General features: G+C 37.2%; 3 protein-coding genes across 3 annotated transcripts; 1 reads left to right on the forward strand and 2 right to left on the reverse strand.

Moving 5' to 3' along the window:
• Window positions 1-202: 202 nt before the first annotated feature.
• Window positions 203-2,947, reverse strand: h2az2b (H2A.Z variant histone 2b). The gene is made up of 5 exons (XM_079861329.1): window positions 2,484-2,947; window positions 1,711-1,788; window positions 1,518-1,631; window positions 1,244-1,373; window positions 203-1,128 (listed from the first exon to the last, which is right to left on the reverse strand). The coding sequence occupies exons 1-5, from the start codon at window positions 2,484-2,486 to the stop codon at window positions 1,067-1,069; spliced, it is 387 nt and encodes a 128-aa protein (XP_079717455.1). The 5' UTR covers window positions 2,487-2,947; the 3' UTR covers window positions 203-1,066.
• Window positions 2,948-6,959: 4,012 nt separating this feature from the next.
• On the forward strand, window positions 6,960-8,404 carry purbb (purine-rich element binding protein Bb). The gene has a single exon (XM_079861318.1). It carries the CDS (start codon window positions 7,191-7,193, stop codon window positions 8,082-8,084), a length of 894 nt encoding a protein of 297 aa, XP_079717444.1. The 5' UTR covers window positions 6,960-7,190; the 3' UTR covers window positions 8,085-8,404.
• Window positions 8,405-18,762: 10,358 nt separating this feature from the next.
• Window positions 18,763-21,489, reverse strand: il1b (interleukin 1, beta). Its single transcript, XM_079862296.1, has 7 exons — window positions 21,424-21,489; window positions 21,275-21,319; window positions 21,033-21,111; window positions 20,768-20,945; window positions 19,869-20,030; window positions 19,438-19,577; window positions 18,763-19,341 (listed from the first exon to the last, which is right to left on the reverse strand). Exons 2-7 carry the CDS (start codon window positions 21,313-21,315, stop codon window positions 19,123-19,125), a joined length of 819 nt encoding a protein of 272 aa, XP_079718422.1. The 5' UTR covers window positions 21,316-21,319; window positions 21,424-21,489; the 3' UTR covers window positions 18,763-19,122.
• Between the last annotated feature and the right edge of the window lie 4,452 nt (window positions 21,490-25,941).

Consider the following 25,941-nt stretch of genomic DNA (forward strand, 5'->3'; position numbering starts at 1 on the left):
GAACATATATGGCTACAACCTTTTGTTAAATAACAATAAGTTGAAACGTTTAGCTGATTATCAACTATAGTCAAATGTAAAACTATAAAAATAGGGGGGACTTTAATACTTTTACCTGACCTCATTTAAAATGTTTTTAAGAATAAAACTGACAGCCCACCAGGACGTAATTTCCATGTACTTTTTGTCTCAAAAAGATATATACAATGGGAATATAGCTTGAAAAATGTTTCTATACATTTATTCACATCATCCCTTATGTCAGATCCAAGAATGACTATTATCAGCCTACATGTTTATGCTGGTCTGTCTCAGTGGTCTAACAGCAGTCGTCAATGTCACAATGATTGAGATGGCCAATCAAATCAAAGAAGACAGGGCTTACCGTTTACAGAAGTAGAGTCAACGCAACACTTTAGTTTAATGGTGAAAGAGTGCATGGGAAGATGCAAGTAGCTAAATATTAAACATTTGACAACAGTTTTACTATAGAAATGAAACAACCAACAATATGTGATGGAAAGTTGAAACTACTGAACTAAATATGCTATCATTTTCCATGAATCATGTAATTAGTAACTGAATGCAAGGAGACAAGAAACACTGTTTTAGACATATAAAGAGTGAATGTGTGCATATTTTAAAATAAAAGGATTATTTGCAGCCTTGGTATCAGGATTCAATCACTATATCTCTTGCAGCAATTAGCACAGCATAAAGCTAATAAAAGGATTATGCATTAAATGAAAAATCACAGAAAAGCAAAACATTTAGAAAAAAAAAAAAGTATTTTATTGTATAAAACAGACTTTAAAAAGCCAAAAATGAAACCCACACCTCATCTCTTAACCCAACTAAACAAAAGGCAGGATTAGTTTTCCTTTTTTCCCCAGAACACGTAACAACCCCCCCCCATTATAATCATGGATACAGTACGTCAAACTCTAACCTCTGTTATGTTAAACTACACTTACCAAACATAACCAAACAAATGAGGAAACAACAAAAACAACTGCTTTCTCAACGCTGATTGCTGTTGCTATACAGAGTTGAACATCAATCCATCTTATACAGTTTTCTGCTGGCCCTTCTTTCCGATCAGAGACTTGTGGATGTGTGGAATCACACCTGTAGGGAAAGACGGAAACAAATGGAATTAAAATCATATCAGCACCAGTGTTCATTTTTGTTTTACAAATCACACCACATCTGAAAAAAATCACGTTACGCAAACAAAACTCACCTCCGCCAGCAATGGTAGCTTTGATAAGCGAGTCCAACTCCTCATCACCACGAATGGCCAGCTGTAAATGCCTTGGGGTGATACGCTTCACCTTCAGATCCTTGGAGGCATTTCCAGCCAACTCCAACACCTGCCAATATGACAATCACTGGGTTTGCATTTGCTTTACAGATGCACTAGAGACGACTCATGTATAGCAGAAGCCAGCCAACGACCTGCCACTATGACATCCAACAGGCTTGTTTAACAAACGGTGCCAAAATAAATCCATTACCTCAGCAGTCAGGTACTCCAAGATGGCTGCGCTGTACACGGCTGCTGTGGCTCCAACACGACCATGGCTGGTAGTTCGGGTCTTCAGGTGCCTGTGGATACGACCTACAGGGAACTGAATCACATAAACGGTCAACATCATACAGTTAAAGTTACAGTTACAGTTTTTATCTCTCCGGTAAAGGGATCCATACCTGCAGACCAGCTCTCTGTGATCTGGAGATTGCTTTCGCCTTGGCTTTCCCGCTGTCCTTTCCAGCCTTTCCTCCTGCCTGCGGAAGCACAAGAAGAAGGACTTATTACTCGCATGTCCCACCAAGGCTCATTGAAATTACATTGTGCTCAATGTAAATGGGGCATGTTTTCTTCAGAACAAAGCAACATGTGGTGAATCGGATCATTTTGTGAGTTATATAGGCAATGTGTATTGTTATAGACCATTTTCAAGAGTGAAGTGATCAAATAAACACAAAAAGATAAGTAAATTAATCATTTTTGCTCGGAGTTCTTAAAAATAGCTTGAGCTTCTGAGTTTATCTGACCAAGCTACAGCAAACAGCATAAGAAAATGCCTTTAAGGTTTGACTTTTATTAATAAACACTACGTTATCTCTACTTTACTAACTTAAAAATATACGTTGGATATATTCCACCAGCCAGAGTCATAATGCGTTTATGCGCTAAATTTAGTTTAAAGCCGGGAAACTTTGTCCTGCATTCCAAATATTACATTTACACACACATTTTCCGGCTTTTTTATTCCTTTTTAAGAACAATACACCAAATTCACTTTATTCCCGTGGTCGGCGCTCTCTTACCAAAACACTGCAACCCACAAACACTACGAGCTTATTAAAAGCCATCACGTGCACAGAATTAAAGCACTGCACAATTACGGTTTATACAGTACACATCGGTCCGAGCTTAGATTTATTTGAGAATTTAGACCATTAAAAACTTATCTTACCATATCGTCAGACGAGCTTCTTCTCTTTTCGCTTGAAACGGAGGGAAAACACAATGATGCCCACTTCAGCGATAGCGCGCTACGGTTCAGCGTTATAACCAATCAGCGAGCTCCGTCTTGGTTTGAAATGGTGATTTCGTCCAATCACAGAGCGTTTCACTATGTGGGTGTTTTTTAGTTCTCTTTTTTTTTTTTTTCACCGACACTAGTGTAAGTGTTGTGCGCATGCGTGCCGCCGTCATCTTACATTACATTAAAATCGATTAAACTATTATTTTGAAGTGTTGGTAATGTTTCGATCACAATAAAATATATAGACTAATAACATGTCTGATATCTAGTGTAGCCTATGGTGTTTTCAAAGCGACAATGCAAAACAAATAAATATTGAGGATGTGTTGTATTTTACTTTATTAAAAATGTGTTGTCTTTTACTATATCTCTTGCAGCAATTAGCACAGCATAAAGCTAATAGGAGGAGCTCTATCTTATCAGCTCCTCCTTCTCAAAACACCCCTAAAGCTAAAATGGTAAAAGTGCCCTCGTGAGTTTCCTTCATTTTGTTGACTTTGACGAGCACTGTGATGTTTTAGCTAATAGACAACAGGAGGTGTAGCTTATAAGGCAACTTAATAAAACAAACAGGTTTTTAATTTTCCCTCTTTGCAATACTTGAAAACGGAGCAAGTGAGGAACACAGTTTGTTAGTCCTTTGTATTTTCTTATTATTTAATACCTCTTCCTCTTCATCCCAGTCTTCCTCTTTCAGTTCTTCTTTCCATCGTTCACAGGATGATCAGTGTTTTTACGTGCAGTTGTGGGAATTCGTCTCTGTTAATATTTGACCAGCTGTTAAATGCCCATATAGGCGTTTTTCTAAGTGTTTACAGTGTTTATATCCAACATATCATTTTTTAATGTTTTCTTTTTTTTATGCAGGCCCTAGGCGATTCAAAACACTGAGTGTGCATGGATGAGCGGCATGTAATAAATGGAATAATTAATGGATTATCTAAGAATTAATCAAAATAACTTTTGAGACAAATGAAATATGTTTTGCTCATCTTGATTAATAACATTCAGTATTTGTTTTATACTATAATTATGTTAATATGATTAATTCTCAGTTTCACAGTGATTTATTGGCATTACTAAAGCACATAAGAACAGTGTTGGAAAGAGCAATAATGAAAACAACTTGCAATCATGTAAACATTTGTCTTATTCAACCAGTTACATATTGTTTATGCCTTCTACAGTTAAAAGCGATACAAGAGTAATAATTAATCATGTGTGCAACACTTTTTTACTTATACAATGCCATGAAAACATCAGGCCTATTACATTCAGCCAGGAAATGAAAAAAATACATTAAAAATGACATAAATTCCAGTGCGTTCAAAGCATTACATGTTTTTAGCGGTTTTGTGTTTATAGTTTGTTCCAAAACATTTACATATCATTTAAAGTCATTCATAAAATGTGAAAAATTTGTATAATATGTATAATATGTTGTTCTTTACATTGCAAATTGTCATTCTTAGTATAAAAAATCACATTTCTATCATATACTACGTTTACGTTTTTTATTAATAATGTTTTCTAAATCTTACAGTGAAAAGACAGATGCAAAATAGTTTCTTTAGTGCACTAAATGAAATATTAAGCTTAAATCTTTCAAAAACATGCTTATCAGGATACATTCTGTGAAGTAGCCTATCTTTTAAAACACTTCCTTAATTGTGTTATTAACACACAACTTATTTGGCAATTTCCATGCTTTGACCCGAGAGATACAGAATAAAGAAGACCAAAAGAATCTTGCAGCAGGAAAAGACACAAAGAGCATTTCTTATATCCTCATTATTGCTATTTTTATTATTATTAAAACACCAACATTATCAATGAAAATGTTACCCAAAGATGTTCCATGTTGATTTCCACTGAATTAGAGTAACATCACACTCTTAAGAATCATGTCAAGAACAATAGCAAACTCTATAGTTTAACTAAGTGAATTTTTTGTAGAAATTCAGTATATTATAACAAATATCCATTGGAATTGACCAATTGTCTTACTAAAATAATCCCTTTTCATTGAATCAAGTGTGGTAGAATAGGGATTTGTTTTTAAATAATGTCTGTGTTATTCCATATGAAATAATTGTGAAAAATTGTGCTTATATCCCAATGTATGCTGATGAAAAATGAACAAGAAACCTAGAAAAAGTGTCGGCTTGGCTTGATGCCTCTTGTTTAACCTTGAATAAAAAGACAAAGTCTATGTTTTTCAATAAAAAAATTAGCTAGCAGAATCCTTAAACATTAGAATTAAAGATGAGGGTATTGAAGGTTTCAGAGGAAAAATACCTTGGCATGATTTTAGATTCTCAGTTCAATTTTAAAAGTCATGTGAAAAAGATACGTAAAATGATTAAGGCAAATCTTTCTAGCTTCAAAATAAAAAGAAAATGTTTAACATATGATCAAATGATTTTGTTGATTTTTTGATTTTGTTGACTTGATGATATTATCACACATATGGATTTACATGTCTTTACAACAGAGCTTTGAATATTATAGACAGAAAGCAAATAAGATACCGTCATTGTCAGATCTTATGTAAAGATTTTAAGCTTTGCTCATGTTGTCTTTCTCCACTATGTCAAGTCAAGTCAAGTCAAGTATATTTGTATAGCGCTTTTCACAATACAGATTGTATCAAAGCAGCTTCACAGTATTAAATTAAAATAATACAACAAGGTTTGTTTCTAGTGGAATTTATTGATTGATAAAATAAAATTAAATATCCCCAAAATATCCCCAACTGAGCAAGCCAAAGGCAACAGTGGCAAGGAACCGAAAAACTCCATCAAGTGACCTAATGGTGTCCTAAAACTCCATCAGGTCACCTAATGGAGAAAAAAAAAAAACCTTGGGAGAACCCAGGCTCAGTCGGGGGCCAGTTCTCCTCTGGCATTTATGAACTAGAGGCCGGATTGTAGTTTGAACTGTAAGACTATGTAAAGTTTGTGTTTAAATGTCTGAGTGGTCTTGCACCATGTGTTGAGAGATTGCATGGGTGCATCAGATCCACGAGAGCGGCTTCAAGTGGAAATTGTAAAATGTCACTGTCCTCTCAGTGAAAGGTGTAAAATTATGAAATTAATTTCTTGATTATTTCAAATCTGCTGCAAGGTTTAATATTTTTTAAAAAGCCACTAAGTTTATATAGGACAGATGTGACCCCCCCCCCCCCCACACACACACACACACACACACACACACATTGTTAATATGAATGTTCATTTAGATGTTTCCCCAAAATAGTCAAAAGTAAAAAATAAAATAAAAAAAATTGTTCACATTGTATGGGTTATGCTTCCTTTGGATCTATTCATCGTGTCCTTTTATTTTTTGAAACTTGAGTGTGTGAAATATGGCTTATAGAAATGGACAGACTCTGCATGTGAATAAAAGTTATTTTACTTCAGATATGGCATGAAGTTTGATGTTGTTATTAAAATCCCTAAAGGCGATTCAAAACACTGAGTGTGCATGGATGAGCGGCAGAGTAATAAATGGAATAATTAGTGGATTATTTAAGAATAATTTATTATTTAAGTGGATGCTGCAAGTTTTAATATTTTAAAAAAGTATTGGTTAATTCAGCAACAAACTTGTACTCATGTTTGGTTCCCCCCCTGTTGTAACTGTGTTGCAAATTAGCTTTAGCTACAGGCACACTGAGACACGCATTGGATGGCTGTTGTCACAGTTTTATCTATGCCTAATAGGCTATATCTGAACCTATACAAATAAAACATAAAAAAAAATTCCCTGCTTCATGCGCGCAACACACTGACCTCGGGAATTAAACCCCGACGTCACGGTTGACGTCATCGCGCACGTGATGGCGGAAGTTCAGCAGCGGATCTACAGTCAGCCTTTACGTCATTTCGTAAATAGCTCAAAATCCAAGTGTGGAAAAACGGCTGATCCTGGGTCAGATCTTAAAAGGGAAAACGCAGAAAAATGCGTACATATGTATAGGCTGCGTGCTGCACTTTATACAATTGCTACGTTTATCAAGACAGATTATAGATATTAGATACAGATTATAGATGCATATATATATATATATATGAATATTAATACAGATTAAATATGAGTAATGCATCTGTCACGTCCATATTTATATATTTTTCAGTCCAATAGTCAATAATACAGTAGTTTTCTGCACAAAACTCCAATAACATCTTGTTGAATGTTTTATTCTATTTTTATATTGATTTTATATTTTTTAAGCACGTCAACGGCACGTCATATTTGCATTTATTTTCTTCTCTGATACTTTTACTGCATTGCATATGCATTGACAAAACAAAACAATCGAATAATTTGATCCAAATATAATGATTTAAAAAAAAAAATAATGATATATTTCTTAGTTCTCCTTCAAAGCTTCAGCTGAGCTCCAGAAGGACAGGAAATGCCTGCACACGAGGAGGAAATGTCTCTGACCAATGGAGCGCGCGCGCACCTCCCTCGTCCTGCGAATGACAAGCGCGCGGACCTATGAGTGACCCCGCGGGCGCGCGCCGCCTGTTATTGGCAGATGTGAGGCCAATGCTGTGGAGCGTGCGTGCGTGAGTAGCGCAGAGAGGAGCGTTGCTCTGAGAGAGAAGTTGGCTGGAGGTGCTGAAGATGGCGGATGGAGACAGTGGGAGCGAGCGCGGTGGCAGTAGCGGCGGCCCTCAGCACTTCCAGCGGGAGCAGGAGACGCAGGAGCTGGCGTCCAAGCGCCTGGACATCCAGAACAAGCGCTTCTACCTGGACGTCAAGCAGAACGCGAAGGGACGCTTCATCAAGATAGCGGAGGTGGGCGCTGGTGGCTCCAAGAGCCGCCTGACTCTCTCCATGTCCGTGGCGGCCGAGTTCCGCGACTACCTCGGGGATTTCATCGAGCACTACGCCCAGCTGGGGCCAAGCAGCCCGGAGCAGATCGCGCAATCGTCCAGTGGTGAGGACGGCGGCCCGCGGCGTGCGCTCAAGAGCGAGTTCTTGGTGCGCGAGAACCGTAAATACTACCTCGACTTGAAGGAGAACCAGCGCGGGAGGTTCCTGCGCATCCGCCAGACCGTTAACCGAGGTCCGGGCTTCGGCGTCGGTGGAGGAGGCGGTCCCGGAGGAAGCGTGCAGACCGGCCAGACCATCGCGCTCCCGGCGCAAGGCTTAATCGAGTTCCGAGACGCCCTGGCCAAGCTCATCGACGACTACGGCGGGGAGGACGAGGAGCTGAGCGGGGGGCACGGGGCCGCGGGGGGCTACGGCGAGCTTCCCGAGGGCACCTCCATCATGGTGGACTCCAAGAGGTTCTTTTTCGACGTGGGTTCCAACAAGTACGGCGTGTTCCTGCGGGTCAGCGAGGTCAAGCCCAGTTACAGGAACTCCATCACCATCCCCTTCAAGGCCTGGGGGAAGTTCGGAGGAGCTTTCTGCCGCTACGCCGAGGAGATGAAGGAGATCCAGGAGAGACACCGGGATAAGATGTACGAGAGGAGAGAGGAGTCCGAGGGCGAGGACGTGGACGACGACTGACTTGCAGCTTCGCCAGGAGATGACCACACGTGTGAAACAAGAAGTGCATGAACTGAACTCAAATAGCCTACTAAAATATTCATGGGACAGAAAACTAGATCTGTGAAGTTTCAATGTGGTGAGGGTTTGGGGAGGGGGGTTGTCTGTATCGAAGCCATGGGGCGAAGGATGTCTCGTTGGGTATGACTTATTCCCGATGCTGCCCTGTCCGGTTAAACCAGCAAGTTTAATTGTCTTAGCTAACAATTAAACTTTTGTTACATCAACGCCAAGGCTGCTGAATTTCAAAAGCGGCCTGAATACGATAATACCAGGCTGTAAGGGTTCATACTGTCCGACATGTTTTTAGAGGGGAGAAATTGAGTGTAGGCTATATATATATATATATATATATATATATATATATATATATATATATATATATATATATATATATAGTGTCACTGGTATTCATGGTGTGTTTCCAGGCAGCATGGGACTATCAAAACATTGCATCAGAAGTTGTGTTCTCAGATTATTTTATTTCTTTCTTCTACAGACAGAAGTTCCCTAAGTTATTGTTTTACGGTTTTCGTTCTTGCATCAACGTGACTTTTATGGTTTGGCCAATTTGAGTGATGAAAAGTTTTAAATTCAGATTTGGAGGGGAACGTTTTGACCCCTGATTTTGTGTTGACATGTCTCAGCTGTTCACAGCCAGAGACTTTTTAAATCAGAAGTCGTAACCTGTAAACCAGTGACTTCCTTGAGGCGTTAGTAATGAAAATTGATGCTTTATGCACATCATCCAACCGGTGTTATAAGATAACATTATATGGACCGGTGGGATATTTTGGTTTTTGGGGTCAACATACAAAGAGCTTTGTCTTTTTCTAACTTGGGTCCAAGTCCCCTCTGAATATTTAAGGATAGATTGCTTAAAGGACAGAGCAACACGGACGAGTGTATTTTCACCCCCGTCCCCTTTTGCGTTGTCATTTTTTTTAATTTTTATGTAAAATTGATCTTTATGAGAATAAGTAAACAAACCAGCATATTTTTGAATACACAGTAAAAAAAAAAGTATATATAAACTACCGAATTAAGGCTCAAGAAGCTAATTTTGTAAAAAAGAAACCTTAAGCTGGGATTGAAATATTGGATTTGTTTTGTAGAAGAGTATAGCATCATATATGAGATTATCCTTGCGAAACATCACACAACCCTTTTGAGTTTACAAGCACGCACGGTGATTAATATCAAACGTCTTTCCGGTGGCAGCGTGCGTCCATTTCTGTGCATGCCCGTCCCGCATTTTGCCTTTTTATTTAATTTATTGCTTTCTCTTGCGTAGTAACTGCAGCTATATTAATGCAATATTTTTTCTTTAGCCTTTCACCAAAAATATTATAAGAATAACCAAGTAGATGCAGTGGGTTATGATGGAGAAAGATAGTTAATGTTGAGAATATTTCATCCGTGCACTTTAGCAAAAACATAAACTGCGATATGCTTGTATCCACAATGAAAAAAAAAAAGAAAAGAAAAGAAAAAAGAAATCCCTTCTTGGGTGCAACAGTGTTTTTGTGCTGGTGTGTAAATCCTCCTTTAACCTTCCATAATGTTTTGTGTTAATGGCAGCTGTTGAAGTCATGTGTACTGCTGTGATCCTTTCAAGACGAATTGCAATCGATAGTTTGTTATGAAATATGAAATATTCTCCCACACTTTTATCTAGCCTATAGGCTGCGTGATTGTTATGGGATGCGCGTTCACGACTGCAGCAGCTGTTTCTCCTCAACGGTGAGCTGACTGGGCAGGCCGGCTATTTTAATGCGGGAAGCGTGGAGAGGGTGAGCATTCCTGCTCCGCTGGCCGTGGATTCAGCTGTGCCGTTTGCTCTGAAGTGCGTCGACGCACAAGGGCCCGATTGTTAAGGCGCTGCAAACGTTATTACATCAGCAGACTGTGCATGTGATGGGGAGCCGCAGCCGGATAGTAGAGAGAGTGATGTTGTGCCGTTCAGCATAGTGTTTTCTGCGACTACCCTTCTGAAACAGGCCCCAATTTGGCAGCCGAGCCCGAACGGCAATAGAAAGCGTGACACAGCAGCTGTTGGGCAGGACATTCTTGCGTTCCCCTCCCCTCGCCCCTCCTCAGCTGCTGTTCGGGCCGCTAGACGGGAGGCACCATTCGGGACTCGTTTTACAAACTCGCTGTCGGAAGGAGATTTGCCATGTTCTTGCTGGCGTTTCTAAATCAGCACCATTTGTGGATCACGTGTGCATTCATTTTGATTGTATGACCCATCTGTACTATTAGCGAAGTGAATGTGTCATGTTGAAGAACCAAGATGGCTGACTAATATGTTGTTTTAAAAAATGACCAACAAAAAGCCATTTTTTCCTTCACTTTAAGATGTATACATGCATTAAATCCCTCTAGGCTGCTAAATGTCAAAGTGGAGTATCGCACAGTATCGCAGCACTTTCTTTTCTTTAATGACCTGTCCGTTTAACATCTGGAATTGGGCACACATCTCTTGCAAAACACCAGAAATGGACTTTCTTTCGACTGAACTTGGCTGCGTTTATTTCAAATGTGTACTTGGGATACGTTACTGTAAAGATTTGTGTTTGGTTTCCACCTTAATGTCACTTAAAAAAAAAAGAAGAAAAAAAAAAAGAATAGGGACAGGAAGCAATACTCATCCATAGGGATGAGATTATGAGTTCATTTCCTGTCAGGCTCTTAGCTGACTCGCAATTGGCCGATTTGTCTTCCTGTTTCCTGAGGTTGGGATTTGTGCAAAGTTCTGTGGGGCGTCCGCATACTTTTCAAATGAACAACAATACCTCTGTTCCACTGTACGAAAAGATATACGAAAGAATGTGTTATTTCAGGCGACTCACCCGAGCTCTTAACAGCATCCATGTGTCAACCACTGTTTTTTTTTTTTTTTTTTTTTTTTTTTGGACACCGTACGCACAAGAGCAGCAATTCATTGAACAATCTTTACTGAAAGGTAGCTATTTTTCCAATATATCTTGTGTTTTCAGCAGAGATTTTAACGTCGGAATGCCCTTTAAACTCAGGTTCTTGGCGTTCTCAGTATATATTTTCTATCTGTTACTTGATCCTGAAGTTACAGAGCGAGTTCACAGCTACTGCAGGACACTGTCAAGAGCTCAGGTCTCATGATACTCAAAGTATCTCCACCCATCCCATCAAGCCCCGTCCCGCGCTAGACTGCCTCTCAAGAACCGGCAGCCTTACGTTTTTCCCATGGCTGAACTTTTTTTTTTTTTTCTCTTGAGATTTACAAGTCTATATTTAGAAAATGCTATGTATGTTTGTAACAGAATAAAGGAAATTATAAATGATGGAAAGCATAATACTGGCCTGGTGTCGTTGTGTTGATGTACGTTGGTTGCGTTTAGTAATATTTATACAGTATTATAGTTTTTATTAATATTTTGAATTAGCTTTCATTTTAATATTTTCAGTTTGTGTTCATTTTAGTTTAATTTTTAGTAAAATGTTTTATAAATGTAAATGTTATAATATGTAAAATATAAATGTTTAATGTTTTTATAAATATTACTATTTAGGTTTATTTTATTTAGTTTTAGTTAAACTTACCTTAGTTTATTGCCAAGGTAACATTTCTAATTTGAGTTTAAAGTGTTAATATTTATATTTATTTCAATTAACAAACATGTTTTGATAGTTTTAGTTCAAGATAAAAAAACTGCTTATTTACTTCCTAAAAGTAAATGATAAAACCATTTGTCTAATAATAATAATAATCTTTAATCAAAATGTAATGACTTTTGTTTCAGAGTCCCGCCTCTGAAATGACTGTTCTTATTGGATGATGCCACGAATCCCTATTATTTTTCAGCTGCTCCCTCTCCAACTATCTCCATTCCGGAATGTAAGTCCCACTTTTTTTAATGATCCAGTCAGTCAGTTTAACTCTGAAATAACATGGCATTATGGGAGTAAAATAGGGTGAAAACACTATTTTAAATTTAAAATTGAGCATTTATCTTTTCTAAGTATAAGTTTGTGCTTGTAAACAATTCATTAGTGCGTCTTATTCTAAAATGACTTGACTTGATTGATGTCAGCACAGACTTGGGATTAATATTAATATTAAATAGCAGTTTAGTCATTGTTTAATGCAAGTTAATGCAGTCATTTATTGCAATTTAATTCCATTTAATGTGTTATTAATTACTGCACAAAAGCAAATAATAGATTTTCTTAAAAATAAAATTAAAAAAAGCATTATTTGTGGGATGCATTCTTGTTTTTGAGGGTAAACTTGATCTTCATCTTCCACATGGCGCCCAAAAAGCCATTTCGTCATACATTTAGTCGAATATCTTCCTTTATTCATAATATGTCACATAACACACTACCGTTCATATGTTTGGGGTCCGTAAGATGTTTTAATGTTTTTGCATGAAAGAAGCCTCTAATGCTCACCAAGTATTTATTTGACCAAAAATACAGTAAAATTGAAATATTGTGAAATATGTTATTCATATTGTGAATATATTATTATGTTTTAAATTTATTCTTGTGATCAAAGCTGAATTTTCAGCATCATTACTCCAGTCTTCAGTGTCACATGATCCTTCAGAAATCATTCTAATAGGCTGATTTCTGATTATTATCAATGTTGAAATTCATATTTCATATTCATATTTGTTGTTGAATCCATGATACATTATTTCAAGATTCTTTGTTAAATAGAAAGTTCAAACAACAGCATTTATTTGAAATGTAAATGATAAAGTCATCACTGGCACTTTCAGAGGACTTTTGAATGGTAGTGTAAGTAAAACGGGTTATAAATTGTTCAATTTTGACTTTAATGCATGACTTGCATAGTGTAAAAATGGCAGTGTTGCAAAGTGTAACATTACAGCACACAGATGCCCTGCGGCCTGTTTGATGACAGTCATCCTCGCAGGATGGGTGTGCTCCGTGTCCCGGCTCACCCTTTGAAAGTGACCCCGCAGCACCTCTCCAAAATAATGGTGCATCTGTCACTGGGGCGGGCCCTTTTAAAAGGCTCTACTGTAGAGGTACTAATATGCCCTCTTCCTTTTGAAAGCGTGATAGCATTTGTACCTGTATTTCTGAGAGTGTAAGGAATTAGAGAGCGATGCCACGCTGAGGTCTCTGCCGAATCAGGCCGGGATTATTGGGAATGCAGTGAGCTCCCGCTGTGATCACACGAACATTCATTGGTCACAGAGTCGTCGCTGTCTCTCAGCATTAGATGGGACACGGTCTGTCCTTATTCTGATTTAGGTCATGGTGGGTGGAGTAGTGTGACGTCATAACACCAAAAAGCCAAAACATTTGCATAGCTTGAAACCATGAAAATTCAGTTTGATTGAATGTTATGCAAATATGGGCAACACTTTACAATAAGGTTTCATTAGTTAACATGAACTTACAATGAACAAGACTTCCACAGCATTTATTAATCTTAATGTTCTTTTATACAATTATTTATACTTGATTAACATCAAAAGTTGGAATAGTTCATGCGTTGTGAATGAACAACAAACAATGAAGAATTATGTTTCACTTACAAAAATATATTGCTCATTGTTAATTCATGTCAGGTAATGCATAATGAGACCATGTTGAACTTTATGGTGGTTTATAATTTTTTTCAAGATTAATAATGCTTTATAGGTTTTTCATTCAAATGTAATGGCATTTGCATGTATTCATTTAGAAGACTTTTATCCAAGCGGGTATGATGAGATGAGCAGCTGATTGCAAAAAACATTTTGCAGAAAAAAAATGCAAGGGATTGCAACCATGGAAACATCCATGTCAGAGTCGTTATTAAAATGATGTTACAAAATGTGTAATATTTGTGAACGAGCTCAACAACAGGGGATATTCTCTGTACATTGGCTAACGTTCTGGCAAGGTTCTCTCAAAGTTATGAAGAAACATTCTTCCAGTGACGTTAATAGAACGTTTTTTTATTAATTTATCTGGTTTTTGATAATGTTCTCAAAAAATTAGCACCAAAAAACTTCATTAATGGGATGTTGGATGTTCATCTAACATTTTTAAAGTGTTTCAGAATGTTCAGAGAACTTTCAAAAATAACAATCCCATAATGTTTGCAAAATGGAATGTTCCCTTAAAGGGACAGTTCACCCAAAAATAAAAATTCTGTCATCATTCATCCACCCTCAAGTAGTTCCAAACCTGTTAAAATGTCTTGTTGAACACAAAAGAAGATATTTTGAATAATGTCGGTAACCCAACAGTTGATGGACCCCATTGACTTCCATAGTATTATTATGGAAGTCAATGGGGCATGGAAGCTTGTTTCCGCCACATAAAAATAAAAAAGGTAATTGTGACTTTTTTCCTCAGAATTGCGTTAAAAAAGTTGCAAATGCGTGTTTTATAAAGTCAGAATTGCAAGATATAAAGTTGCAATTGCGAGTTATATAGTCCAATTCTGAGGAAAAAATACCTTTTTTCTCACAATTGCGATATCACGCAATTCTAAAAGACTTTAGAACTCACAGTTACGAGTTTCTATCTTCACAATTTCGAAAAAGAGTCGAAAATCCGAGATGTAAACTCACAAATGCATGAAAAAAAAGTCAAAATTGTGAGCCAAAATTATGTTTTATTCTGTGGTGGAAACAAGTTTCCATAATGGGGTCCATGACCTGTTAGGTTACCCATATTCTTCAAAATATCTTCTTTCAGCAGAAGAAAGAAATTCATACAGGTTTGGAACAACTTTAGGGTGAGTAAATTATGACAGAATTTAAATTTTTGGGTGAACTGTCCCTTTAACGCTCGCATAACGTCTAAATAACTTAACGGGAACGTTAGCAAAACGTTCTTAGAACACATTTTTGTTCGCTGGGAGGTTTGTCCAGTTGATTGCAGTCTCCCCTGAAACAACAAATAGTGGGTTGATTTTTTGTGTGCGTGTGCACAATGCTTTCGACATCAGTTTGAGGTGAAGTCCTCAGAGAGCAACACACACACACACACACACCGCTTGACTCCGTAAACGAACTGCAGCCTTTGGCAACCAGCTCGAGTTCCCCTTCCCCGGTGAGACGCAAGCGCACGAGAGGACAGAACGCGTAAAGAAGAGGAGGAGGAGGAGGGAGGGGGCGTTACGTGATGGGGATTCTGCGTTCGCAGGAACAAACCCTGATCCCAGCGTGCTCTGCTCTGCATGGGCTGGCACTGGCAGGCTATATTTAGCTGGTGTTGCCATGTGCCCGGAATGTGAGACATACATTCTGCTGCACGCGCATGTGAGCGAGCAAACGGCCGGGGAGACAGATTATGTTTTCAATCCCTTGGAAATCACTTGAATAATGAATAGCATTTATTTTCTCCTGTTCTTACTTTTTTTTTTAATTTTATGCAATCGGCGACAAAAATATATCATCACATTCCCTTGGATTAATTAAAGTGTGTGAAATGAATAATTGTAAACGCCATTCAATTTGAATCAAAAACTTAAAGCATTAACAATCTTAGCATTTTAATATAGATTTTTTTTTTTTTACACCATCATAAAGTTTTACCAAATAATATATATTTGCATAACAATTTAGGCTACGACATTAGTTGATGCGTTAGCTAACATGAATTTGCCAGATGATGCGTTTCAGTGTTATCAGAATGATCTGCAACATCTTTTATGACACTGTCCTTTATGCATGGGTTCGGCTTGTGCAATTCAATGCAGCCTGTGTGTGTGTGAACAGGGAATCGGGTTGCTGCAGTGGGACTGTAATGGAGAGATGCAGTAATGCTCACAGGTTTACTGGAGAGCGGTGTGTGTGTGAGGGATTCTCTAGATTTGAAGAAACACCTGATTTAAATCTTTGCTCATGGAACCACAGGACTTTTTGATCCAATCACCTGAGCCGTAAACACCAACTGACTAATCACTCTGCTGATACACTGTCAGAAATAGGGGTACAGTAGGAGTCCATTTCTGTCCCCCAAGGTACAATCTACACTCACGTACCCCATAGGGCTTATTATTGGACCTCAAGGTACATATATGTACCTTTTTGAGGGTAAAAAAACATTAAAAGGTAGGCCTACATATATGCACCGTTTCTTTTAAAGGTTAAGGTACAATGTTGAGGGTACAGCCCCAGTGACAAGCCATTGTACCCCTATAAAGGTACAATTATGTACTTTATTTTCTGAGAGTGTACAGAATTTGAATAGATCTTTATAATAATTGAATCATCCAGGGATGTTTTTTGGTAGGCTACTCGGGAATCATTTAGGTGTTTTTATTTATTTTATTTTTTAATCCATCTGAACATTCGACATTTTTTACAGATCAACTTCTTATTTAAAGGGATAGTTCACCCTAAAACGAAAATTCTGTCATCAGTTACTCACCCTCATATTGTTCCAAACCTGTATACATTTCTTTGTTCTGCTGAACACAAAGGAAGATATTTGGAAGAATGTTTGTAACCAAGCAGATCTCGTCCCCCATTGACTTCCATATAGTATTTGTCCCCTAGTCAATGGGAGGCGAGATCTGCTCGGTTACAAAAAGAAATTCATACAGGTTTGGAACAACTTAAGGGTGAGTAAATGATGAAAGAATTTTCATTTTTGGGTGAACTATCCATTTAATGTATTTCCTGGAAATACGCATGAAATCTGGAATGAAATCTGGAATGGACTCTGTCATAGATGACTTCAATTTTCTCACAATTATGTATTTGTTTCAGGGACGAGTGCATCCAACTGGGACAAACCTCTGCTGTAAAGAACCCAGCAAGATGCCATCTGGTGGCAGGGCTTCCCTTACAAACAGCAGTGCCAGTACCATGGTATACAGTGATGGCAATATCAGTCATGTAACATCATGTTCAACTTTGGTATTACTTTGGTTACTTTTTTTGTTGCATGCACAAACTTATTTTTTAGATTAATTGTAAAAGGTATTTTTGTCATGCAAATAATGTAGGGGAGAGACCATGTATGGTTACAACACCACCAAGTCCACCTTTGTATGCTTTTTTATTTTATTTATTTATTTAAAAAGAAAGGCAGGTCAGTTCTGAAGAAAATGTTGAAAGCCAGCGGTGAGGATTCTGAGAAACTTTTGTGTTGTCTGAATGGAGCCATTCGGTAACTCAAAGGAATTGTGGGTAAAATGTGCCCTATGCCGTCTCTGGGTCCCCCACTCAACATTCATTTGTCACCGTTGTGGCTCTGATTGAGAATATTCACACACTGACATAAGCTCACACACACACATTGACAGTTGTTTTGTAGTTAGACCTATGTTCTTTACACAGGTACACTGGAATCGAGTGTTCATTATAAGTATAAATACCGTTTGTTCTAATAGATTAATTTACACACACACACATACACACACTCCTGCGTCAAACAGGGCTGTGATATTCTTGCAGAGGTTTGAATTAGTGCCTTTTGTTGTAAACATATGTGGGTACTTTGAATAAAAGTTTGAGCAGTCTAGTTCAAACATTCAGTGAGTTGATGCTGAAGCAAAAAAGCCTATACACAACCGGTTTCTCTAGTTGAGGTTCATCTTATCTTTCCTGTGCCATAACTGTTTATTAATGTACGCCTTTTCTGTTTAATCTTTAAAAAAAAAAAATTATTTAGGCCAATTTGTTTGCTTCATCTATGGAAATTTATGCTACTAGTATTACTACTTATAATAAACAAATGGTCTATTCAGGATTTTTTTGTCCAACGTAAATTTATAACAAAGTGCTATGACTGTATGTTTGTATTGTTTTAGCTTTATTAAGACTTGAGAATATGACCAATGACATACACAAGTACAAAAAAAAAGGGAGAGAAAAAAAGAGAAAAAACAGCAAGATGTATAGATGTAGTATTGTGGTACAGTAATAAGTTTAAGAAATAGGTTGATCTAGAGTGATATAATAGTGAACATTAATATTGATTACATTTTTCTGGTGATGTTGTGGAGAGAAAGAAAAAAGAGAGAGAGAGATAAACTCACTGAGTGATAAATAGAAATCAAGACAATTTGAAACAATCATAATAATAATAGTTGTAGTAGTAATAATAGTGGCAGTAGTAGCAGCAACAATAATAACATCTAAGTTTTATGGGATTTTAGAGGTGTCAAATCAAACATTGCTTGTTTAAATTTGATTGTGGACAGGTTTTGTTATAGGCCTAAATATGATCGCCAAATATAGTGAAACAGAAAGTCGACATTTGAAGCGCTCTATTTGAAAAACTCAGTCAAATATTCTGATATCAACAGGTTCAAGATTATTGAGATGTTTATTTTATGAGATTTTGGACTCATTCTAATGGACAACACAGATTTATCACAACACTGAGGATAGTTGAAGCAATTGCAGTGTGCAGTGATTATTTCTATCACATGGGGGCGCTCAAGTTTCATGTCCTAATTCTGTAAGACCAGAGCTGGTGATGCATACCCTATATTTTGAAGTGATTAAAATGTATGCTTGGAAAAACAACTGGCGTCATCTTTTATACATTTCCCTACATGTTTGGAAGGGAGCAAGTTATCAACCTTTATCATGTGTGTGTTTGTTTTATATGTTAAAAAGACATCATGTTCAAATGAAGGTCTAATGATCTGATCAACTCGACAACATGTAACGGTTTAATTCATAGGTTTATTTCGTAACAAAAATCAAGTACAAAACAAGTTTGATTTAAATACATTTAAAATACTTTAAAATAAATATTAAATATCGTTACAATTTATGGATGTAGTCAAATATAAATATTAAATATCGTTACAATTTATGGATATAGTCAAACATAAATACTTTTAAGAATTCAATGTGAATCTTCTATTTCCAAAATAAAATCCCCACATAGTGCAAAAACTAAAACCAGACATCGAGTCTAATACGTTTGGACCAATACAATAAATAAATCCAGATTATAAACTGTACTTGGTACATACTCTCTGAAGATATTTACGGAATCAAATTAGATCCTTAACTCTGGATTAGTTTTTGCTTCTCAGCGTGAAGGTTGTGCATCGGTTCTTTGACACGATCTGGCTCATTTCCACTGCCTTGGATTCATAATAATCCGTGCTAATAAACCATCCAGGATACTTCACGGATTCAAACGTGTTATTGGCCGCACCGGTCTCTTTCCTGAAGAACAGGAGGTTGTCATTCTGGTCACCAACTTGAATGGTGTCTAGGGATTCAGTGATCTCCTGGAATAAAAATCAGGGGATTAAATCTTTAGTTTACAATGTGGATAAAATAAAAAAGCAATAATATGGTTGTGAAACTTGGTGTGGGGAACAAACCTTCAAGATCAGTTGGGGGGAAGAATTGTCCGGCTTGGTACAAGCAAGGTAGATATTGGTCTCGGAGATTCCCAAGCACAAAGGCTGGGATGAATTCGAGGAGGAGCTCGTTGATGCATACAGCGACAGATTGAAATCAACTGGAAATAAAGAAATGTGGAGGTTAAGAGAGAATCGTTTCTGAAGTCGGGTTTAGATGTGAGAGCTCAGAAAGGGTGCTTCACATAAAGAGCCTTTTAGAGCTTCCCATCGCTTTATGGATTTAGATTTCATCTTTAATTTGAATTCGATTTTTATGAATTTAGCATCAATAGGAAAAATTCCGTTAAACATGAAAGTAGGACTCTTCTGCTTATATAAAACCTTTTTGGCATAAATTGAGTCAAGAGTTGGATTTAGATCCACTTTTTTGTAAGAGTGAAGAGATTTACCTTTGTATTCAGCGGCTCCGTCTCTCAGCGTGACGGCCAGCAGACGAGGAGATCCGCTGCTTTTCACCAGAGTCTTCTTGAACTGATCACAAATGTTGCACAGCAACATCTTGTTGATGCTTTTGTAAGATGGTGTCATCTCAACCCGTTCTACCCGACGCTCTGTGGAGGTAAAAAGACATTAGTGAACGTCAACAACCGAAAAAGCAATGCAAATGCTTAATGTCTGGTCAATTATTTCAGGTCAAGTCACATGCATTTATTTATATAGTGCTTTATACAGTACGGATAGTTTCAAAGCAGGAAAATAACAGAGCTACGTTCACATGCACCTTCATAATGGGATTATAATGAGATTTAGGAAATATTGTGATTGAGCTTTACCTCATGAAAACACAATGCTTTGATCAAATTCAATAAGCCCATAGAAATGTGTAAGAACAGTGGCCAGTAACACACTGGATTTAACTGTATGTCAGTTAAAAAAAAATACTTATAATTGCTTATAAATGGGAGTGAAGGTTTGCTCGTGTCACATAAACATCTTACTCTGGTTATTGGAAATAATCACATTTTCAGAGCACATGCAAACATAGTCATTGATGCAAACTACAGCAAATATTAAACAAATTCAAATTTTGCTGCAAAGTAGCATGAAAAAACTATAGTCGTGATTCAGCTCTGTTCAGTTTGGGCTCATTACTATCCTTTAGTATGGTATTGCAAATGCATAATATTATAGTGGTTTCACTGGACAAACTAGGTCATAATAGGTCATACTGGAACTGCTGTAGCCCACCAGCTCTAACCATCTCGACCAATGTGGTTTACCAGTCGTTCAATGCACAATCAAACCGCCAGAAGCTAGTTTCAGCTGCATGAAAGTTTGGTGGTAGTACCTTGAATCACACTATCCATGATGATGTTGAGCACCTCTTCTTCACCAAACTCTGAAGACTTGGTTTTGATGTGCTTCATCCTCCTCAGGGCGATGATGATGTTCACCACCTGCTTCATGCTGGAAGAATGCCTACACATTTCCAAATTGACGTCTTCATCCATGTTGCATCGGCAGGTCTGGAGAGAAATGATTTTTAGAGCTATGCTTTAGATGACTTATATGAATTAGTCCACATTTATGAGCATATTTAAAAGGAAACCAACCATGGATGGTTTATCTGCGCAGTCCATCTCGTCATATTCGGCACTGTCAGAGTAAATGGCACTGTCTGTCTCAGATAAACTGTTCAGGAAACAAATCAGATATAGAATCAGACGAGTTTTAGGCAAACTATTTCAAGTAAAACCAAAGCAAATTCAAGAAGTAACAGACGTATCATTCCGTCTTCGAGAGCTGTTTGATAATGCAATAATAATATGAAAACGTTTGGTCTGGTAATACTTACTCATCATAAGAAAAAGTTATGTCATATCCATCGTATGCCATCGTTCTAAAATGAAGCAGAAAACGGGTTAAACATTGAGAAAATAAAAATCTTTCTGTTTTGAAAATCGGAATTTTAAAGATGCCAAGATGCAATTGCATGCCACATACCTGTCGTTTAGTTCAGTTCCTTCTCTAGAATTAGTGAGTTGGTTCTTTCTCTTGTGAGACTCTTTGGTTTATGCCTTAGTGAGAGTAGAAGTTTGGCTTTTATATCCTCCTTAAATGGGAATTTCCCCTTGAATGAGGAAGTTAAATGAAGTTTTTCGTCATTTCGGACAGCAGGTGCGACAAGTTTTATAGCGGGGGAATCCGGTAAAGACGCAAATGAACTCGATTAAACTTACTTTTCTTTGTTAGAAAACTATTAAACATAATTATTTAATTTTTTCTGCTAATAAAAACAATGTCAGGACGCTAGCGCTAGGATGTGCTCAAGCTTACGTGCACTCACAGTGACGCAATGCTCATGTATTTATTATTATTATTATTATTATTATTATTTATTTGTGTTTTGTTTTGTTTATTGAATTTTCAAAATTAAAGAATTCAATATCAAGTTTTTGAAACACATTTTCAAATTTTGTAAGTATCGAAATGCACATTTTCAAATTTTATAAGCCTATCGCAATGCTTATGTTGCTGTCCGGATCTAATCATTTATTACAAAATGTAGCCTATATATATATAAAAAATGCAATTTAAACAGAATAACTTAAAAACAACCCTTCTTTTATGATCGTGTTTTCACCTAATTAAAAGTCAGTTTGATAGATTAAGTAGGCTAGTTTGGCATTGTATTTTATTATTATTTCTTTAAAGTAAGCGGAGAGAAGCATTTGTTTTAATAGTAAAGAGTAATTACAAAATGAAAACATTAATTTAAAAAAATTGTTTTGCAAGTAGCATTTTTTATGTGACATGAAAACCATAAAAGAAAGTCTTTTTTTTTTTTTTTTTTTTTTTAATAAAAACATTGTTTTGATAAGCAATAAAAATTGTAATTACGCCAGTTGGTTTTTTTTTTTCTTTTGGTCACTTGTTTCTTTTGCAATAATATGATGTAACTCAAGTTGTAGCTTGTAGGGGGGAAAAAAACACACGAAAATTATCCTAATTTGCAACAGTTTTGAAACCAATATAAGAAAAAGAAAAAAAAAAGTACTTATGAAACTGAAAAAATTAAGATAGTCTAACCTGTGTGACAACTAGCCCCGGTCTCCTCTGAGTGCATGGCTGCTGTCTGTGACAGAATGAGCAAACACTTTTACCCTCATCTTTGAAATTTACTTCTATGTCAAAGAAATTTAGGTTTTCAGCAGGGTCCAAAGGTTTCGAATGTTTCTACAAATTATATCATGTGCATAACAATATGAGTGAAAAGTTTAACTGAAACATCTACAAGAAAATCTGACTTTTAGTTCAAAGGAATTCACATGATTTTCACACGACCACACATTTCTGACTAAAATGTCAATAAATTCCAAACTTTGCATTACTGCATTGCTATTTACTTTCTAAATCCCATATCAATAAAAAGATAGACATGAAACTGCTCTTTTAAATCTTTCAAATAAATACTAAAAAATTGCATTAAATATTCTTGAATTGACCAAAGTATTTAAACGAACAAGTTTCTATCATTACTATCATTAGACGTTACATTTTGATGTTAAATCCACTATTGTTTACTAAGTAATCCCTAATTTGACTTTTTCAAGGGAAAAGTATTGTAATGCATTACACCCAACACTGTTCCAGTGCACGTTTGACCATGAGCGCGGATGGACGTGTTCAGCGCATGCATGTTCACTATTTAGTGGACATATTTTTGAACGTTCAAATCACTTGTGCATGTGCTGTGGTCCGTGCAAACACAAAAATCAGGCTGACAGAAGGCAAATGGTATGCCAATGACGATAAATATGCGGACAGAATGCATTTTAAGATTCAAATCTTTTATTTAAAGTCATAAATATACAAAACACCTTTTAGTTTTTCCAAACACCCCCTAAATAACTGTGTGCAGATGAAACCATGGCATCAGCGCTTAAAGTCGGCATCATGCAGTGGTTGGCCTCTAACCTCAAAGACAGAACCTTCTCAGTGAGCATTGGGAAGTTTTCCTCGTCAGTTCCCCTATTATGCGGTGTACCCCACGGGTCCATTCTAGGCCCTCTTCTCTTTTACTTTATACGCACTGGGTGCCTTTTTAAGAAATATAAGATACCATTGTGCTGACGATACAGTTTTATCTACCAGCTAAAACTGACAAGTTTTTATCCTTTGGACGTGCTCTGCAACTGTTTTGAGGAGATCAAATGTTAGATGGCTAATCATTTTTGCAATTAGGCTAAATGAAAGCAAAATTCTCATCTATCTTCATCTCTTTTTAATTTAGATCCTATTGCCGCCAGTGTTCAACCTCATGTAAGGAATCTTGGGGTTACATTTGATTCGTCTCTAAATTGAGAAACAAATCAGTAGCCTACAGTGGTAAAGGGAAGCATCTTTCATCTGAGATCAGTTGCGAAATTAAAACAGTTTCTACCTCCGAAAGATTTGGAAACCGTAATCCAGGCTCTCGTAACATCAAGTCTGGACTACTGTAATTCCCTGTACTGTGGCCTGCCTCAAACTGCAATCTCTCGCCTGAAACTGTCCAAAATGCTGCAGCGAGACTTATTACCGGCACAAAAAAAGAGATATCACATTTACAGACTAGCCTACCAAACAAAATCATCGGTAAACTTCAATATGTAGGCTACAGAACTCAGCTGCCCGCCTTCTCACCTCCACCCGCCGCCGTGATCATATCACCCCTGTCCTCTACAACCTCCACTGGCTCCCAGTCAAACACAGGATCAACTTCAAAATACTTCTCCTCACATACAAAGCACTTAACAGCCTTGTCCCTCATACATCTCCGTCCTTCTCACACGCCATACTCACGCTCGCCTCCTCAGGTCCGTTGGTGCTGACACACTCAAGCCCATCAGAACTAAGCGCCGGACCGGGGAGACAGAGCCTTATCAGCTGCTGCGCCCATCCTCCGGAACACCCTCCCACCCTGACCACATCAGTCAATTTGGAGTTACATCTCCTGTATGAGGGCATCACTGTGATGAATGATGATGTCTGAGTTGCACCAGAGGCCCTCAAAACTCACCTCTTTGAGCTTGCTTTTTCCTGTTTACAGACTTCTTCATCTTCATCCCTTTCATCGCGTCCTCTCTTGCTTTGCCTCTGCTTGTCCTTGTAGGCTACCTATGTGTTTACATTTCTTGTGCTATCTATGTAACCCTGTCTATATATACCTTGTTTGTTTTTTTTTTGTTTTTTTTTGTTTTTTTCAATATAAACCAATTAACTGTAAAGCGTCTTTGAGTGTCTAGAAAAGCGCTATAAAAATAAACCTATTATTATTATTATTAGTTAAAGGTTTTTAATTTGATTTGTGTTTATATTTTGTATGCTGCATGGTTTCTTTTTATGCTTTCTTTTTATATGCTCAATGTTTTATTGCACAGCACTTTGGTGCAACTCCTGTTCCTGGAAGTTGCATCTTTTCTACCCAATTGTGACATATATCCAGGTGAAACAGCTTCTCTAACAAGACAAAATGTAGATTTTGTGCATGGGGAATTGATTGGATGTGGTTTGCTATTGGTCGGTGTCATGTGAGTGACAGATTGCCCCGCCCACACACCAGTAAACACATCATCAGAGAAGCGATGTCACTGCAAAATAGAGGGGAAGTTATTCTGAGTAAAGATTATGACCACACATGAATTAAAAATAATAATAATAATGATGTACATGGATAAATCATAATTATGATTTCATGGTGACTTTAATTAGGCCTACTTGTAAAACCTCTGATTCATCAATGGACTATGAGAATAGAAGAGATACGTGATCTTATTAACTTTCGTTTTCACATAGGTAAAATACAGAAAAAGTTTAAGATGAATTAATTGGCTATTCCAGTGAAAGAATATCCACAATTGGGTTATTAGGAAAATATGTTCTTCAAAAGTGAGGATTTTTGTTAAGTAATCTCCATTCATTCACAACCAGACGCATGGAGTGTACAGCAGAACTTCTGCACTTATGCAACTTCCTCATCTATAGGTCCTGTCCCCATGAAAGCAGCTGCTTTAGTATAAGATGACTCACTATACTGCGTGTCAGAGTATGTAAACAGTAGTAAAGTACACAGGATATTGTGACACCATTAAGACCAGTGTCCACACCTGTTTTACCCAGCCTATCCAGTTTGCTACTTTGTGTAATTGCTTCCTGTGATGTAATCTTCATAATAGGCAAGTTGTATCGGAAGCATAACCGGTGTTGCATCATGAGATAACCTCAAGATTTATAGTCGCATCACACAACCAGTATTACAGGGATCTGAATGGGTGTGTGAAGGAAAAAATAGGGAGAAAATAACAGTGTTATAAGCTATAACATTTTATATAGGCTAAATCATTTTACTGTTGAAATGCTGCCATTCAAAAGTTTGGGGTCAGGAAAATGTTTATTATTTTATATTGAAAGACATTCAGCAAGGATGCAATCAACTGACAGTAATGACATTTGTAAATATTTAAAAAAATGTATGTCAAA

The sequence above is a fragment of the Squalius cephalus genome (assembly GCF_949319135.1).
Source record: "Squalius cephalus genome assembly, chromosome: 24".
NCBI classification, from domain to species: domain Eukaryota; kingdom Metazoa; phylum Chordata; class Actinopteri; order Cypriniformes; family Leuciscidae; genus Squalius; species Squalius cephalus.